Source organism: Erigeron canadensis, chromosome 8, assembly GCF_010389155.1.
Source record: "Erigeron canadensis isolate Cc75 chromosome 8, C_canadensis_v1, whole genome shotgun sequence".
NCBI classification, from domain to species: domain Eukaryota; kingdom Viridiplantae; phylum Streptophyta; class Magnoliopsida; order Asterales; family Asteraceae; genus Erigeron; species Erigeron canadensis.
This window is the reverse complement of record NC_057768.1, coordinates 1864940-1881529: the sequence shown is the minus strand read 5'-3', so window position 1 is coordinate 1881529 and position 16590 is coordinate 1864940. Positions and strand designations below refer to the sequence as shown.

The 16590-nt window shown below is 35.1% G+C and overlaps 2 protein-coding genes and 1 long non-coding RNA gene across 3 annotated transcripts; all 3 read left to right on the top strand.

The window, feature by feature from the left end:
• The first annotated feature begins 1334 nt into the window (after positions 1 to 1334).
• Positions 1335 to 3320, top strand: LOC122580138 (UDP-glycosyltransferase 83A1-like). The gene is made up of 2 exons (XM_043752408.1): positions 1335 to 1815; positions 2262 to 3320. Exons 1-2 carry the CDS (start codon positions 1335 to 1337, stop codon positions 3197 to 3199), a joined length of 1419 nt encoding a protein of 472 aa, XP_043608343.1. The 3' UTR covers positions 3200 to 3320.
• A 2519-nt stretch (positions 3321 to 5839) lies between these two features.
• On the top strand, positions 5840 to 7690 carry LOC122609687 (UDP-glycosyltransferase 83A1-like). The gene is made up of 2 exons (XM_043782636.1): positions 5840 to 6341; positions 6753 to 7690. The coding sequence occupies exons 1-2, from the start codon at positions 5849 to 5851 to the stop codon at positions 7688 to 7690; spliced, it is 1431 nt and encodes a 476-aa protein (XP_043638571.1). The 5' UTR covers positions 5840 to 5848.
• A 7039-nt stretch (positions 7691 to 14729) lies between these two features.
• Positions 14730 to 15732, top strand: LOC122580248. Its single transcript, XR_006320762.1, has 2 exons — positions 14730 to 14794; positions 15292 to 15732. It is a non-coding gene; the product is annotated as an uncharacterized LOC122580248 (long non-coding RNA).
• The last annotated feature ends 858 nt before the right edge of the window (positions 15733 to 16590 follow it).

The following is a 16590-nucleotide window of genomic DNA, read 5'->3' as shown; positions in this document are numbered from 1 at the left end:
AAAAATTGGACCCAGCAACGCTTCTGACAAAAAAATCTAAAAACCAAGTAAATCGACTTGGATAGTTGGATGTCCATATTTGTTACATTTACTATGTACTATCTGTAACCGCATAAGTCTAAAATCCAGTGTCATCTAGAACAAGGCTTATAAGGCAACCACAATCAGACAAATGGTGAGGAAACAAGGCAGACACTAGAGATACCTTGTGCTAAGGAAGTTGATGCTCTGAATATCGAAACTCCTATAATATGCTTCCAAAAGGATCAAGACAAGTCCAGTACCATTGTAACAAACTAAACAGATCATGACATGGAGAACAAGCAAAGCAGGGTATCTAAACATCTTACATTTTCAAATTATGATTATAATTAATCACTGCAGTCTTGTTTCAGTTGCATACTGGGACCCATGTTACTCAAAATGTAACAATGTAACCGAGTGTCTGAAAGATTTGAATCCAGATACATACTCCAAAAAAATGGACGGCAGCCAAGTTGATGACTGATACATGAGAGCATACTATCTAAATTTTTTGCACCGCCAGACAGAAACATTCTAAATTATTGCACTCATCTATTGGTTACTTGGATATCTTAACTTTCATCATGATACCTTAACTAATGATAAAAGCTCTGACAACAAAAGTAACGGACATAAATGTACATATACTTGAATACAAGACTGTCTATTTATCGGTGGAACTGAAGATGCTTACATGATGTATGCTATATCCAAGTTACGCATATGTTAAAGATAGATGAACCCCTTAGCTCTCTGAGATATGATAATATAATGTAATTATATAACACAAAACCTGTTGGCATATATGGAACTCTGACAAAAAAGGGAATTTAGCTAAAACCTTAACCATATTAATAAAAAAATATAGCAATTGAGAATGATGTTTATTGCCAGTTCTATGTTGAGTTCAAAACCTGTTGCCATTTTTATGTTGAGTTCAAAACAAAATTGTTAAAAGGGCAAATTTCATGTGGACTGCCAATGGGGTTGGTGGCCCATTGCTAAGGTCTTTGACTTTTGGGTATTCTACCAGGTTCGAATCTCACTTTCTACATTTGTGGGGTGGATTATTCGGGGGGTCTAAATAAAAAAGACAAACTAACATGGGTAAAACCTCTACCCAAGTTTCATATGAACTCCAACAAATATACAAATTTAACCCAAGGGTAGTGAAATGACAAAGCCAAAATGTAAAAAAACTATCCAATAGAGCCTTGACATCTCAGCCATGTCTGTCTATATAAGGAAGCTCAATCACAATCAATTATAATAAGCACAACGGATTTATAAAAACTTCATCAGACAAAGTAATGGCAAAGCCCCATGTTCTACTAATACCATATCCGGCACAAGGCCATGTTATTCCTATGATGGAGCTTGCTCAACGCTTAGTTGAGCAAGGTGTCAAAGCTATATTCGTAAACACAGATTTCAACCACAAGCTCGTGACAAGCAATTGGTTAGAAAAAGATGGTTTCGGGGATCTATTGCAGATGGTCTCAATCCCAGATGGGCTAGAACCATGGGAGGACAGGAGTGACATAGGTAAATTGTCATTATCAATGTTGCAAACCATGCCCAGTAAGCTGGTTCAACTTATAGACACGATTAACAAAGAAGAAAGCAGTAAAGTAACATTAATTATTGCTGATGGTGGTATGGGATGGGCCATAAAGGTAGCAAAGAATATGGGAATCGGAAGAGCAGCCTTCTGGCCTGCCTCGGTGGCTACCTTGTCCTCTATGTTGTGCTTTCAGAAGTTGATTGACGAGAGAATCATTGGCAAAAACGGTAAGACATGTACGATTAAGAATATTATCTAGAGGTTGCACTTGACCCATATAGTTCTGCTTGGGTTGTTTCATTTGCGTTTTTAACTCTAACCATTTAAAAAAATCAATTTGTAAGTTCTAACTGAAAGGGTAAACTGGTGGAAAATTTTTCAAGTCATTTTAATTGCAATGACCTCATGAATCGCGTTAGTCAAAGATTTAGCTATTTGGTGTGATAAAATTGTCTTTGTAACCAAAGTTATCATATGAATTAATTCATACAAAAATTTTTAATGAACTGGATACTGATGGTCAACTCGACCCATACCAAAAAAGATCCATTTTAACCTGAATCCATGTTGACCAATTATGCAAACAACCTAATCTGTCGATTTTGCTTCCTCTAGCTTAAGAATATAAGACGCGTAAGATTTTATTTAATCTTTTCTGAACCTTTTGTAATAGGCGTGCCTATAGATAATCAGATAATACAGCTGTCAGAAACCATGCCACCTATAAAATCTGAGAACCTCGGATGGGCATGCTTTAAGGATGTGGCAACTGTAGAAGCCACTTTCCAAGTTGTAGTCGATGTTGAAAAAGCTTATCGAATGACAGAATGGTTTGTATGCAACTCAACTACTGAGCTGGAGTCGGCCGCATTTGACCTGTTCCCGCATCTATTGCCAATAGGCCCTCTTCTGGCTAGCAACCGACTTGGTGACCAAGCAGGCCACTTCTGGCAAGAAGACTCCACCTGCTTAACATGGCTCGATCAACAACCAGCAAGCTCGGTCATTTATATAGCATTTGGGAGCTTCACTATATTTGACCAAACTCAATTTGAAGAATTGGCACTCGGTCTTGAGCTTAGCAACATGCCATTTTTGTGGGTGGTGAGGCCTGGTATGACTGAAGAGACTACAGCTGTATACCCAGATGGATTCATGGAAAGAATAGGCTCTCGTGGAAGAATCGTGAGTTGGGCACCTCAACAGAAAGTCTTGGCTCATCCTTCTATAGCTGGTTTCATGAGTCATTGTGGATGGAACTCTACTGTTGAAGGTGTGACAAACGGAATTCCGTTCTTGTGCTGGCCATATTTTGCCGATCAATTTCACAATGAGACTTATATTTGTGACATCTGGAAGACTGGGTTAGGGTTAAACAAAGATGAAGCAGGCATCATTAATCAAAGTGAAATAAAATGTAAGGTAGAGCAGTTACTCGGTGACAAAACGTTCAAATCTAAGGCCTTAGATATAAAAGAAAAGGTTACAAGCAGCGTGAGAAAAGGCGGATGCTCACACAAAAATCTGTGCAATTTTATTGAGTGGATACAAGGAGAGACAGAGGATAAAGATCATTTGCTGATATCTGAAGTTTCGAATATGAAGATCTAAAACAGGTTTGAGATGGGGCATCTTAGTATGTTACATAACATGTTCCATGTACTAAATGTATGAGTACAACTATATTTGGGAGTTGGGTTGCATAAAAAGATCACTTTGTTTTCATATATCTGTCTGCATATTGACTTATTTGTTCCGAATATTTAATCTGTTGAATCATATTTTATACTTAAATCTGGCTTCTCCATACATGATCAAAATTTAAGAAAAACTGTTGATATATAAATATTCCAACCAAATCTTTGCCCGAATCAGATCTTTGTTTATTAGTCAACCAAATCACATTTTATTAATACATGCAAGATAATTGGAAGATCTTGAGCGCCAAATAGCTTGCATCATGAATGTGATTGAATATTACATTTCGTTGAAAAGGTGTTGCAATAAGGCCTGTTTTTTTATCTTACTTGACAATTTCAAAAGGTCTTATGTCTTGACAATGAGTTGATAAGTTAAAAAAAAGAAACAAGTAGATAAGACAAAACCATAAGCGATATAGGATTATAAAAGTGTGAGAACAATTATTGCAGACAACATATGAGCACTTATTTTATTTTTTTCCGGTCAACCTAAATACCTGACCCGCTCTGTGAACGGACTAATTTCAAGGTGAAAACCCACTTTGTGGGTCGCCAAGAGTGGTCGTGGATGAACTTCCATGGCTACATAGGGTATATATTTTTGCTCCTAGAATTCAAACTTGGGACCTCTAAGTATTTTTATTGTTAGAGACGAAACGATCAACATAGAAAAAATTGACTGAAACAATATCAGAATCCATACCAGATAAGCTGAAGTGATGATAGAAAAAATAATATAGAAAAAAAACCAGTATAATCACATGTGTTATTGCTGATAGTTGTACAGGATGGGCCATTAGAGCTGAAAATTAGACCGGAATTAAACAAATAGTCTTAAAGACGGATATTTTGAATCAGGTAATATCAAGAACTGTATAAGAGTGGAAATAAACACCAACTATATATAAAATAAAAAGTGATAGGACCCAACAACGATTTTGATTATAAAAGTAAAATAAAACACAAGTAAATTGACTTGGAGGTCCATATTAGTTACATTACTATGTACTATCTTTAACCCGATAAGTCTAAATCCGACATCTAACCAGCTTGATTTAGAGAAGACTTATAAGGCAGCCACAATCAGACAAAGGGTGAGGAAAACAAGGTAGAGACTAGAGATGCCTAGTACTAGGTTTCGATACTCCTTGGACGATTTAATGTGCTTCCAAAAGGATCAAGACAATTATAGTAACAATGTAACAAAGTAAACTGATGATGACATGGAGAACAAACAAAGCAGGGTATTTCAAATGTGATTATAATTAATTACTGCAGTCTTGGTTCACTTACAGACTGGGCCCATTTTACCCAAAATTTAACAATGTAACCGAGTATCGAAAGATCCCATCTAAATACATACTCCTAACAACGGACAACATGATTGCCTTTTCATATACCCAACTCCAGTTTCAGAGAGCATTTGTTCACACCAGGATTTGAACCCAAAACTTTTAAGTTTCAAGTTTCCCGAGTACCAATCCATCTATTGATGGTTGGTATTGATAGACATAATTAAACATGATTGTCTATTTATCGGAACTGAAGAAGCTAACAGTATATGTTAGAGATAAACCCCTTAGGTTTCTAAGCTATGATCATATAATGTATTATTTGACATAAAACCTGTTGGCATATATGGAACTCTGACAAAAAGGGAATTTAGCTAAAACTTACCCAAATTAAATAAAATATAGCAAATTGAGAATGAAGTTTATTGCCAGTTCTATCTTGGGTTCAAAACCAAATTGTTAAAAGGGCAATTCCATAAAAAGGTAAGCTTTTTAGCTAATTCTCTTAAGAATGGAACCTATAGTTTTAAAAATTACATTCAAAGCTCAATTAAGATAGAGAGCATTTGCTAGTTTCATTTGTAAGTCACATGTTAATCTAATAATCTTTTGTTAAATGAGAACGTTACTTAACAAATCATTAAGAATTTCATGTCGACTTCTGAGTAGTTGGATCCGAAAACCCATCTGCGACCCGGGAACTATCTTGTATGTCATTGAACAGGAACCCATATATGAAATATGATCATTGTGCTGGGATAGGTATCAGTCATATCTGGTAGCCTGCAAGCGGATGGCAGAAGCAGCATGACTCCCGGGTTTTAACTCAACGAATGAAGTGATGGAGGGGAGGCCCAATGGGGAGTGGTTTGCTGGAGAAAAACTCAATCCCACACTAAAATAGTACTCGTAGCTTCTATGTTAGACATTGTGTTTGTCAGTCATATGACTTGTAACACCACATAGCCTATATTCTCAAAATTATATTTGAATCATATGGCTTTAGGGACCATCATATGTAGTCCTATTTTGATACATGTGACATTCTAAAGCAATATTCGTGTGGGAAAAATACACTTAGAAGAGACATATCGATTACTTGAAGTCATGTGAAAACTAATTAACCCATGGGTGGTGAAAATAACACTAAACACATGTAAGGAATAGAGCCGATATAGCCTTGACATCTCAGCCAAGTCTGTCTATATAAAGAAGCTCGATGACAATCAAGTATGAAAAGCAAAACTATTCTATAAAAACTTCATCAGATGGACAAAGTAATGGCAAAGCCTCATGTGCTACTTATACCATATCCGGCACAAGGCCATGTGATTCCTATGATGGAGCTAGCTCAATGTTTAGTTGAGCAAGGTGTCAAAACTACATTCGTAAACACAGATTTCAACCACAAGCTCGTGACAAGTAATTGGTTAGCAAAAGATGGTTTTGGGAATCTATTGCAGATGGTCTCGATCCCGGATGGGCTAGAACCATGGGAGGACAGGAGCGATATACGTAAGTTGACGATATCGATTTTAGAAACCATGCCCAGTAAGCTAGAACAACTTATAGACACGATTAACAAAAAAGAAAGTGATAAAGTAACATGTATTATTGCTGACGATTGTATGGGATGGGCCATCAAGGTATCAATGGATATGGGAATCAGAAGAGCTGCGTTCTGGCCTGCCTCGGTGGCTACATTGTCCTCCATGTTGTGCTTTCAGAAGTTGATTGACGATGGAATCATTGGAAAGAACGGTACAATATGTAGGAACAAAAGTATTATTTAGAGGTTGCATTTGACCCATTTAGTTTTGTTTGGGTTTGTGTCGTCTGCGTGTTACTAACCATTTTAAAATATCAGATAATAAGGTTTAACTAAAAGGGGAACGGATAGAAAATTTTCAAGTCATTTTTACTGGAACGACCTTATAAATAGCTTTTTGTTGTGATAAATTTGTCTATGTCAAAGTTTCAAAAAAACAATTCATTTATACAAAAATCTTAATGAACTAGATGCTGCTGGTCAACTCGACCCATACTAAAAATGACCCATTTCAACCTAAATCCATGTTGACCCGTTATGCAAACAAGACTCGTTGTTTCAGAAAATAACACTCCTAAGAATCTTTGATGTTATTTAATCTTTCTTGAACTTTTTTGTAATAGGCGTGCCTATAACAAATCAGATAATTCAGCTGTCAGAAACCATGCCACCTATAAAACCTGAGAACCTAGGGTGGGCATGTTTAAAGGACGTGGCAACTGTAGAAGCCTCTTTCCAAATTGTAGTGGAAGCTGAAGAAGCTTACCGAATGACAGAATGGTTTGTATGTAACTCAACTACAGAGCTGGAGCCGGCGGCATTTGACCTGTTCCCGCAACTAATGCCAATAGGCCCTCTTCTGGCTAGCAACCGACTTGGTGACCAAGCAGGTCACTTCTGGCAAGAAGACTCCACCTGCTTAACATGGCTCGATCAACAACCAGCAAGTTCGGTCATTTATATAGCATTTGGCAGCTTCACAATTTTCGACCAAACTCAATTTGAAGAATTGGCACTTGGTCTTGAGCTTAGCAACAGGCCATTTTTGTGGGTGGTGAGGCCTGGTATGACAGAAGAGACTACAGCTGTATACCCAGATGGATTTATGGAAAGAATAGGCTCTCGTGGAAGAATCGTGAGTTGGGCACCTCAGCAGAAGGTCTTGGCTCATCCTTCTATAGCTGGTTTCATGAGTCATTGTGGATGGAACTCTACTCTTGAAGGTGTGACAAACGGGATTCCGTTCTTGTGCTGGCCATATTTTGCCGATCAATTTCTTAATGAGACTTATGTATGTGACATCTGGAAGACTGGGTTGGGGTTAAACAAAGATGAAGCCGGCATCATTACTCGAGGTGAGATAAAAAGCAAGGTAGAGCAGCTACTCGGTGACAAAACATTCAAATCTATGGCCTTTGATATAAAAGCAAAGGTTACAAGCAGCGTGAGAAAAGGCGGATGCTCACACAAAAATCTGTGCAAATTTATTGAGTGGATACAAGGAGAGACAGAGGACAAAGAACATTTGCCTCTATTTGAAGTTTCAAATATGAAGATTTAAAAACAGGTTTGAGAAGGGGCATCTGAGTGTGTTACATAACATGTTTCATGTACTAATAAAGGTATGAGTACAACTATATTTGGGGAGTTGGGGTTGAATAAAAAAGAACACTTTGTTTCCATATGCTGGTCTGCATATTGACTGTAGACATATTTAGATCCCAGTTCGTAATTTGTTGAATAAAATTTCATACACAAGTCCTCTACATGATACAGGATTATTAATATATTAAAGAAAAATTGTTGATATATAAAACATTTTGATACTAACTATCCTTATTCTTATATATTATATAAAAGTTAAAAGAAAGAATCAATTCTAAACCTAAATTATCTCTCTTCATAATGATATTAAATCCTCTTTTGTTTGTTAATTATGTGTGTTAGTGTAAATGTGACCACCATCAATCAGTAAATGAAAAAGCATTGGGCTATTTTGTTATTTAATTGTGTGGAAGCATTTAGGATGGGTGAGTCATTGTTAATAAGGACTTTTCATTTTTCCAATTCGGTTGGCAATGTGAGGGGTCTTTCTTATATTGTTAATAAGGATTTTTCATTTTTCCAATTCGGTTGACCACCATCAACCGTTTGTATTCCTAAATTCTATGCCAATAATTATATTGATTACTTACAAAAAAATTAGAAACACATACATGTTTCGGTTTATTCCATAGCACATTATTTAACCAACTATTTGCTTTTAAAAACAATACTTTTCACAAAACAACACCCATACAACACACGTTATCAAAATAACCATGGCAAAACACAATACCCCAAGTATGAGTGTTGTTGAGACAAAGATGGCAATGCAAAATCACATGTTTGACGACGACAAACACAAGTCTGGAGTTAATAATGTGATTCAGAACGTAACGAACAACAAGGAAACTTACATGGCCGAAATCGCACGTCTCCAATCTCCGGGGAGGAATCCTAACGCCGCCGAAAATGAGTATATTATTTATCTTCGACAAAAAATCGATTGGCTGGATCAAATCATTGTACAACTTAACACTGCCTCTTCCACTTTAACAACCATGCTTGACCATGCGGAATTCTGGCATGTCAATTTCGAGGATGATCAACTTGTAGGTTACCATACTGATCCAGGTGAAGAGTACGCAACTCAACCCACCGACGGTACAGAGTCTCCTGAACTCTATTGCTACATTCATCGTAATGACGGCGACAGTAGTGTCGATTCAGACTATTCTAAATGTTAGTAATATTAAGTGCGTTTCACAGGGTATGGTTAGAAGCTATTTTTATTATCTATGTTTTCTTTAATAAATGTATTGTCTTTTCTTACAATGTTTAATTTTTAACCATCTATATAACAAAATTTGTTTATCTTCACATGTCTAACTTCTTTTAAACAAAAATATGTTCGAGAGTGCCACGTAGTAATGTACGTTAATATTTAATAAGACCAGCCAATTCAATAACGAAAACAATTTTACATGGTGACAATACTCACCCGAGTACTACAATGTTTTACCCCAAAAAACATACATGGTAACTTTCAACACTTTCACCCTATATAATGATCAATTCTTTCACGCAAACAATTACCATTTATAATGATCAATTCTTTCACGCAAACAATTACCGTTTATCATGGCCGTGCGTAGCACGGGTTTTAAGCCCTCGTAACATTAACATTCGAAAACGGAAGGCCTGAACCAAATTAATATTGTGGAACTGATTGTATTAAAGGTTAATGTGAGTAATAATAACTTATTTTTTCCTTTTGACCCTACTCTTTCATTATCCAAAAAAAGTCCTACCTAAGTTGGCTTCATGTAAAAATATTGACTTTTTAATTGGTCAACTCTTTATGTGGGAGCTGACTAGTAATTTGCTGACATGATTTTTTTGATCAACACCAAATACTCCCTTGCTTCTTATCTAGATAACTTTTAAAGTTTCTTAGAAACATATTGCAGGTGATGGAAAACAAAATCAAAAATCCATGTCAGGTAATTAGCTGTGTTACCCAGGATTGATTATAAATGAAGAACAAATATGTAACTGAATCACTCATTAGACATGCATAAAGAACAATAAGAGCTCATTTTCATTAAATGGGCATTTTAGACTTTTTCTAATTCTCTATTAAATGATGAAAATAATCAAAATGAAAAAACATCCCATTTTCGGTTATAGGTGTTTGACTATTCCATAAATATGGGATGTACTGTACTTTGATTCAGATTCAAATGTAATCGTGTTTCACTTAGTGGATCCTACACTTTCATGCCTCTTGTATTTTCTTATAATTAATGATTTTGCCAAAGAAATTTCTCGAAGCAATCTCTACTTTCATGTTGAGAGATATATATGACTGTGTACGTTCTCGCCTTCTCGTATTTCGCCTTAGATGGGATTAGGTTAATTCTAGAGTTAATTACTGAAATGGTACTTAACGTTTGTGTCATATTACTAGTTTCATACATTTCCTTTCGAAATTACGCTGATCATACCCAACGTATGCAAATCTCTACTTGGACCATACTGGAGGCTAACGCCGTCAGGTGGCCGTTAAAACCTCCCCCACGTGACTTGCATGTGAGGGGTAAATATGTAATATCGCGTTTCTTAATTACTGAAATTGTACCTAACGTTTGCATGATATTGCTGATTTCATACCTAATTTTTCTTAATTACTTAAATGGTACCTAATGTTTAGTTATTAATTTATTTATTTTTTGTATTTATTTTTTAATTTGTTTTATTTTTCTTTTATAAAAATTCTCCAAAACTTGTTACAATTTAATGAAAATAGTCAGAATGCACTTATAATCCACTAAAAAATAATACCAAATAGGTATTTTATAACAAAATATAAGTTTTAAAGTTCATGAATAACCAAAAATAGCAATAAAATATCATAAAAACAATTTTAAAAAAAATTGCGAGGAAATTTATTTTTTTTGAAAAAATTCCGGAAATACCGCAATGATAATACCAGGAATACCAGAAATACAAGTCAGTATTTACTGCGACACGAAGCTTAAAGCAATGTTTTAAATACCGGTAAATACCGGCTGATTTTTCTGGTATTCCTGGATATTTCTGGTATTACCGTTGCGGTATTTTTAAAATTTTTAAAAAAGAAAATTTTATTTTTTAAAAAAATTATTTTTATGATACTTTATTACTATTTTTTGTTTTTCGTGAACTTTAAAACTTATATTTTCTTATGAAATAACTATTTAGTATTATTTTTTAATAGATTATAAGTGTATTTTGACTATTTTCATTAAATTGTAATAATTTTTGGAGAGTTTTTATAAAAAGAAAATAAAACAAATTAAAAAAATATAAAAAAATTAATAACTAAACATTATGTACCATTTAAGTAATTAAGAAACATATAGGTATGAAACCAGCAATATCGTGCAAACGTTAGGTACCATTTCAGTAATTAGGAAACGCGATATTACATATTTACCCCTCACATGCAAGTCACGTGGAGGAGGTTTTAACGGCCACCTGATGGCGTTGGCCTCCGGTATGGTCCGAGTAGGGATTTGCATACGTTAGGTAAGATCAGCGTAATTTCGAAAAGAAAGGTATGAAACCAGTAATATGGCGTAAACGTTAGGTACCATTTTTGTAATTAACTCTTAATTCTATTTGAAGACAAAAGACAAAAAGAAAATAAAAGATGTAGAGAAACGACTGCATTTCAGTTATAATCTTGTTAAATAAACTTAAATGGCCCATTTAATGATAATGATTAACCCATTTCACATATTAGAAATGTAATGTAGAAAATATGATGATATAATAAATTAATAATGGCGTGGAAGTTACATACATCTAAAATTCTCTCAGTATAACCTGTTCATATTTCCCTTCTTACGTTTCTTGTGTACACCATTGGATCTAATCGCTATTCGCTAGCCTGGATTAGTTCTTAAACCATAGAAAATAACCATTCACATTATTCGTCTACATTATCAAGTTTTAAAAAAACCTCCGCTTTGATTAATTTTACAATCACATTTCAAGATATGAAGCCTCCAAACTTTCTTGAATTATCATTCAAGTCAAACTCTGGTGCTCGTTTCTCCACTTCTCATCGATGGATTATCGATGTGTTTCCGAGCATGGTCCCAATCGTTATCTACATCATGCTTTCTGCTATCGATCAATCTAACAAAGTTGATCACCGCGGCCTTTGCAAATCGTCTGCTGCTACTATTTGCATATACCACCTTAGCGTCGTCTATGGCTACTTTCTCATCAACGATGTTAGCGTGCGTCCTACTCTTCTGCTCACGTTCGATCTTGGCAACAAACTTTTTGGAAGAGAGATTTTATCAAGGTTCTTTCAACCCTTTCGGTTCCTGACTTTCTTGTTCCAATCCTCAACCAATTCCATGCTTTTTCTACGGAACGCACAAAAAGTCTATTTTTCATTCCAAGTGCTGCCGGCTATGATCATGATCAATTTTTCGGACGTGTTTTCCCTTTGAATATGTTTGCAGCTGTTCATGACTGCACGGCTACTCTTTTTGGTGATGTGTCCCGTGAAACTGTTCTTCGTGAGTTGTACTCTCGGTCACTTTACACTATCGGTGATCCTGCCTACACCTGTGTCATCCCTGATTTAATAGGCGTTTCAATCGATCAAACGAATGAAACCACCCAAAATTACATGAGCTCAAAATTGTTCAGTGTTTTCAACTCTGTGTTCAATCAAGTCCTGTATCGTGACTTTGAGTGTCGCACCACAATAGTTGCCATGTCACTCAGTTCCCCTGCATTTCCAACATATGCGGTCAATGCTTATGATATGATGTTTGCTGCCACTCCATCCAACCTTCACGAACTAGAGGTTGTCTTTCGATCCGTCTCGTATTTGATCAAAGATCATGTTCCAAGTACTAAAACGCTTGACGAATTCATTTCTGAAAATACCGGTTCCCAAATTCTGAAACATTCATTCCACATTCGCCCTCCCAACTTGGTCTCACAATGAACTCCCCAATAAGACTACAATCTTTTCTAATGCAACCGTAATGCGCCGTGTATCCACAAAAGAACGTGCTCAAGACTTTTGTTTCCTCCAACGCCCCGATGTTGATTTCCCTGTCTGCAACAACAATGATGTCACTGTTTTCTCTTATGATGCCAACACCACGCCGCGTGTGCTTGTGCTAGATACTGATGGTGACTTGACGTCTACCGCTTATCTTGCCACACTTTCTGGCAAGATAATTGAATCATTTGAGCTAGATGGCACCACAATCGAAATGCCCAATATTGACAAGCCTCTATGTTTACAAAATACCATGTTTGCTGATTCTGCCATTCCTTATGGTTATGTACGCCCTGGCTCTCATTATCGTCCGCATACTGCTGGTTCAATTCTCCCACCTTTCAATCGAGTTAAACCAGAATCTAGACCTCGTCTCCCCGCCTCTTCAATGCTGTATGACAGGACTGTTATAATGTCACCCAACATCAACAGAGCCACCACTGAAGCTAAATCTGACACCCGGTTTGGTCAGTCTTTTCTCGGATTCAAAACTGTTAATGGGTCTAACAATGCGGATAATCTTGATGATGTTCCTGGAATGGATGAAGGTAACTTGATCCTATGGTCTCCATACACTTGCACTTCGTACGAATCAAGTGGCTATCCGACTCCAGACCTCTCGACTTCAAGGCACTACTACCTTACCAATCTTCGAACCCTGTTTGGTACTGATTACAATTTGGTTGAGGTCAAGCACCCTTATGAAGCTATGCCTATTGCCTAGGCCATTTCTATCATTTTTCCTTATTAATATCTAAGTTTTTGAAGTTTGATGATTTCGATCCCTTATTATATCTGGTTTTCTTGTTTTTTGTTAAGTTTCTACTGAACTTTTAAGGTCTGCCTTTTCAACGTTGTTTTGTTACTAAATTTAATACTCGTAATAAATAGATGATTATATGGTTGATAACGGAAAAGGTTTAGTGAAAAAGGGTGTTGAAGCTATTAATGTCCACATATTATCTAAAGAATTTTTATGAAGTGAATATTAACAATTTGGGTCAGCAGATTTATATTCAAACTCAACAAAAAAGACATAAGAAAATGAGAAGCAAAAAGTTTGTTAATATTGGTTCACCAGCTACCATACATGTCAGTTTTGGTTATTTTTTATTTCTGTTCACTCAATGTATTACTCGTATCAATGGAATACGAATATATAAAAATCAGAAGCAAAAATAAGTAGAAAACAAGTACTGCTTGTGATCAACAATAATTAAGCTTAAAGTCAACTAAAATAGATCCTACAGGAATACTAAATTTATCAAGTGATGTTATTTGGAAGGGGTTTTATCTATACACAAAGTCTTGAAGCCGGATTTTCCTCTTTGAGGAGTTTAATTAAGTGGACCTGTTGTTGATTAGGCTCTCTAGCACGAACCCGAGTAACATAATGTATGCTACATATTTTAACATTTTTTATTAACTCACATCTTTTAGGACAAAAAGAAAAGCAAATAATAATAATAATAATAATAAAATTTCACATTATTGATAATTACTGCCAAGATGGGTAAGTTGAAGGATAGGTTCCGCCCATCAGTATCCATCACCAGCCAAGATGCAAGATGGTCAAGCATAATGTGTAATCTTTGTCAGCGGGTTATGTTGGAACAATATATTTTGATGCTTGATATGGTTACTGTAGTGGTTGATTTGACATTTTCGACACTTTTACATATAATATTCATGTTTTGTTGTAATAACAAAGAAAGTGCGTACTACCGCCTTACGCAGAGTTTCAATATCTCAAGGGTGTACGAGCGAGGTTAAGATATATACAGATCTTCCCTACTCAATTGTACCTCACGTGTAACACATGTGTGGAGACTTTGACATGAGCTAGAAATAGACAAATTAAGGAGCGAACTCAGATGACTCCTTCGTAATTTATTCTTTTGTTATATGATCACCCCAATTCCACATAAACACTTAAATATCTACCATACGATATTATCGTATGACACTTTGACTTTTCAGATCAAAGCAAGTATACTTACCATATAAGAGCACATTCGTATACAGTGGATGTTTATGCTGCATTGGTGGGTGGGTGACATTCCCTTTAAATATTCTAATTTGACTTTATTGGTCTTTCTATTTTAGCTTCCACCATAAATAGTTTTGTGTATGCTTTATAAGATGAGTACTTAGTGTATTGGGTTTTTTATAGTTTTTCATTAATATAAATTTAATCAAGTATTATGAAAAAAAAAGGGTAATCAAGTATTATAAATACGGGGTGCCCAGTTCAGTACGTATATCCTTTGGTTTGTTATATCTACATAAAGTTCCATGTGCGGAAAGAATTATCATCTCCACTTTTCAAACTAAATTAGGCTAATATACAGGAAGCTTCCCCGGAGATAAATATGATCTTTTAAAATTCATATACACACAGCTTTTCCTCAAGCATATCACTATATAACCACATACATATTTGTGAGAATATGTAGTGGTTGTTTAATCCGATCCTTTCGAAGCCTCATTAATTTTTTGAGTAAAACTAACAAATAACCGACGGTAGTTTTTGGTTGTGGTCATAGACAGTGGTGTTTGATTGTCACCGGCTGCGATGGTGGTTCTTGGTCACCGGCGGCGATAATGGTTGAGAGAGAAAGCCACCGAAGCTTTCCTTTATAAGAGAACAAATAAATGGCCGGTTAGAAGCAACATACCTATATATCACTAAAAGATTCTTTCATGTTTCTTTATGGGCAAACTTTTTTTTCTTCGCATCAATAGAATCTGTCATTTTATAGAGGATAAACAGCATCGAGATGATGTTGCGCTCTGATGATGTTGATGAAGACTGAGTTGCGGAAGATGAAGAGATGAGAGTATAAGTCTTTTATTTTCATAAAAAGAAAATAATGTGTGTATTTTGTGTTTGGTAACTAGCAGAATAAAAGTTTATTTGTATGTGTGTTTATGTTTTGTTAAAATACTTGTGTTAATTATATGGAAAATGATAATGACAACTCTAAGGGTTACATGCATAAAAAGTGGTACTTTATATAATAACTGCCTTTGAATTTTCGCAAGACAAAGTATAAATTTTAATGCATCAAATTAATTAATACTGGCAGTCCTAAAGGTTGTCATTAACAAAACTCTAGTTATATATATATGGCTATCATAGCCAAAAGAAAAAATAATAATTTGGAGAGTAAATCATGACGATTAAATATATAAAAAAAACAATCTAACCAATTGAAATAAAAAGTCAAAGTCAATGTTTTATAAATATAGAAAATGTTTTATAAATATAGAAAGTTGGTGAAGTTTACTACATAGCGTGCACTGTATAAGTCAACTAGATTTAGAACCCGTGTGAAAACACGAGATATAGTTGGAAAAAAAATTATTAACAATTAATAAAAAAAAATGTTTTTATTTATTAATTGGAGAAGGCTTCTTTCTTTACTTGCTACCTACATCATCTTTTTTTAACAATACCTCAATTCTGGTCTATACCTTGTTTCTCTGAAAAACATACGGGTATTGTACTAGTTCATTAAGTTGAGGCTCTTGCCACAAAAAAAGAAAGAAAAAAACATGCATAAACAGAAAATAGTAAAGACTGCCTATAAACCTACATGACATTATTTTACAAACCATTTATTAAGTAGGGAAAATTTCATATATACCACTCTTAAGTCACAAAATATCATATTTGCCCAATTAAATTTTGAAATATCACATATGCCATTTCTAATACCCTCAAATATCAAATATGACATTATTAAATAAAATATATCGTATGTGCCTAAATACATTATTAAATATTATATATAGGATCCTTATTTTCGATATATGTAACATATCACTGAAACATATTGAAT

Coding starts and splice junctions, on each gene's coding strand:
- LOC122580138 (XM_043752408.1), top strand. CDS start 1,335: ATGGCAAAGCCCCATGTTCTACTAATACCATATCCGGCACAAGGCCAT. Junction 1,816..2,261: donor GAGAATCATTGGCAAAAACG/GTAAGACATGTA, acceptor CTTTTGTAATAG/GCGTGCCTATAGATAATCAG.
- LOC122609687 (XM_043782636.1), top strand. CDS start 5,849: ATGGACAAAGTAATGGCAAAGCCTCATGTGCTACTTATACCATATCCG. Junction 6,342..6,752: donor TGGAATCATTGGAAAGAACG/GTACAATATGTA, acceptor TTTTTGTAATAG/GCGTGCCTATAACAAATCAG.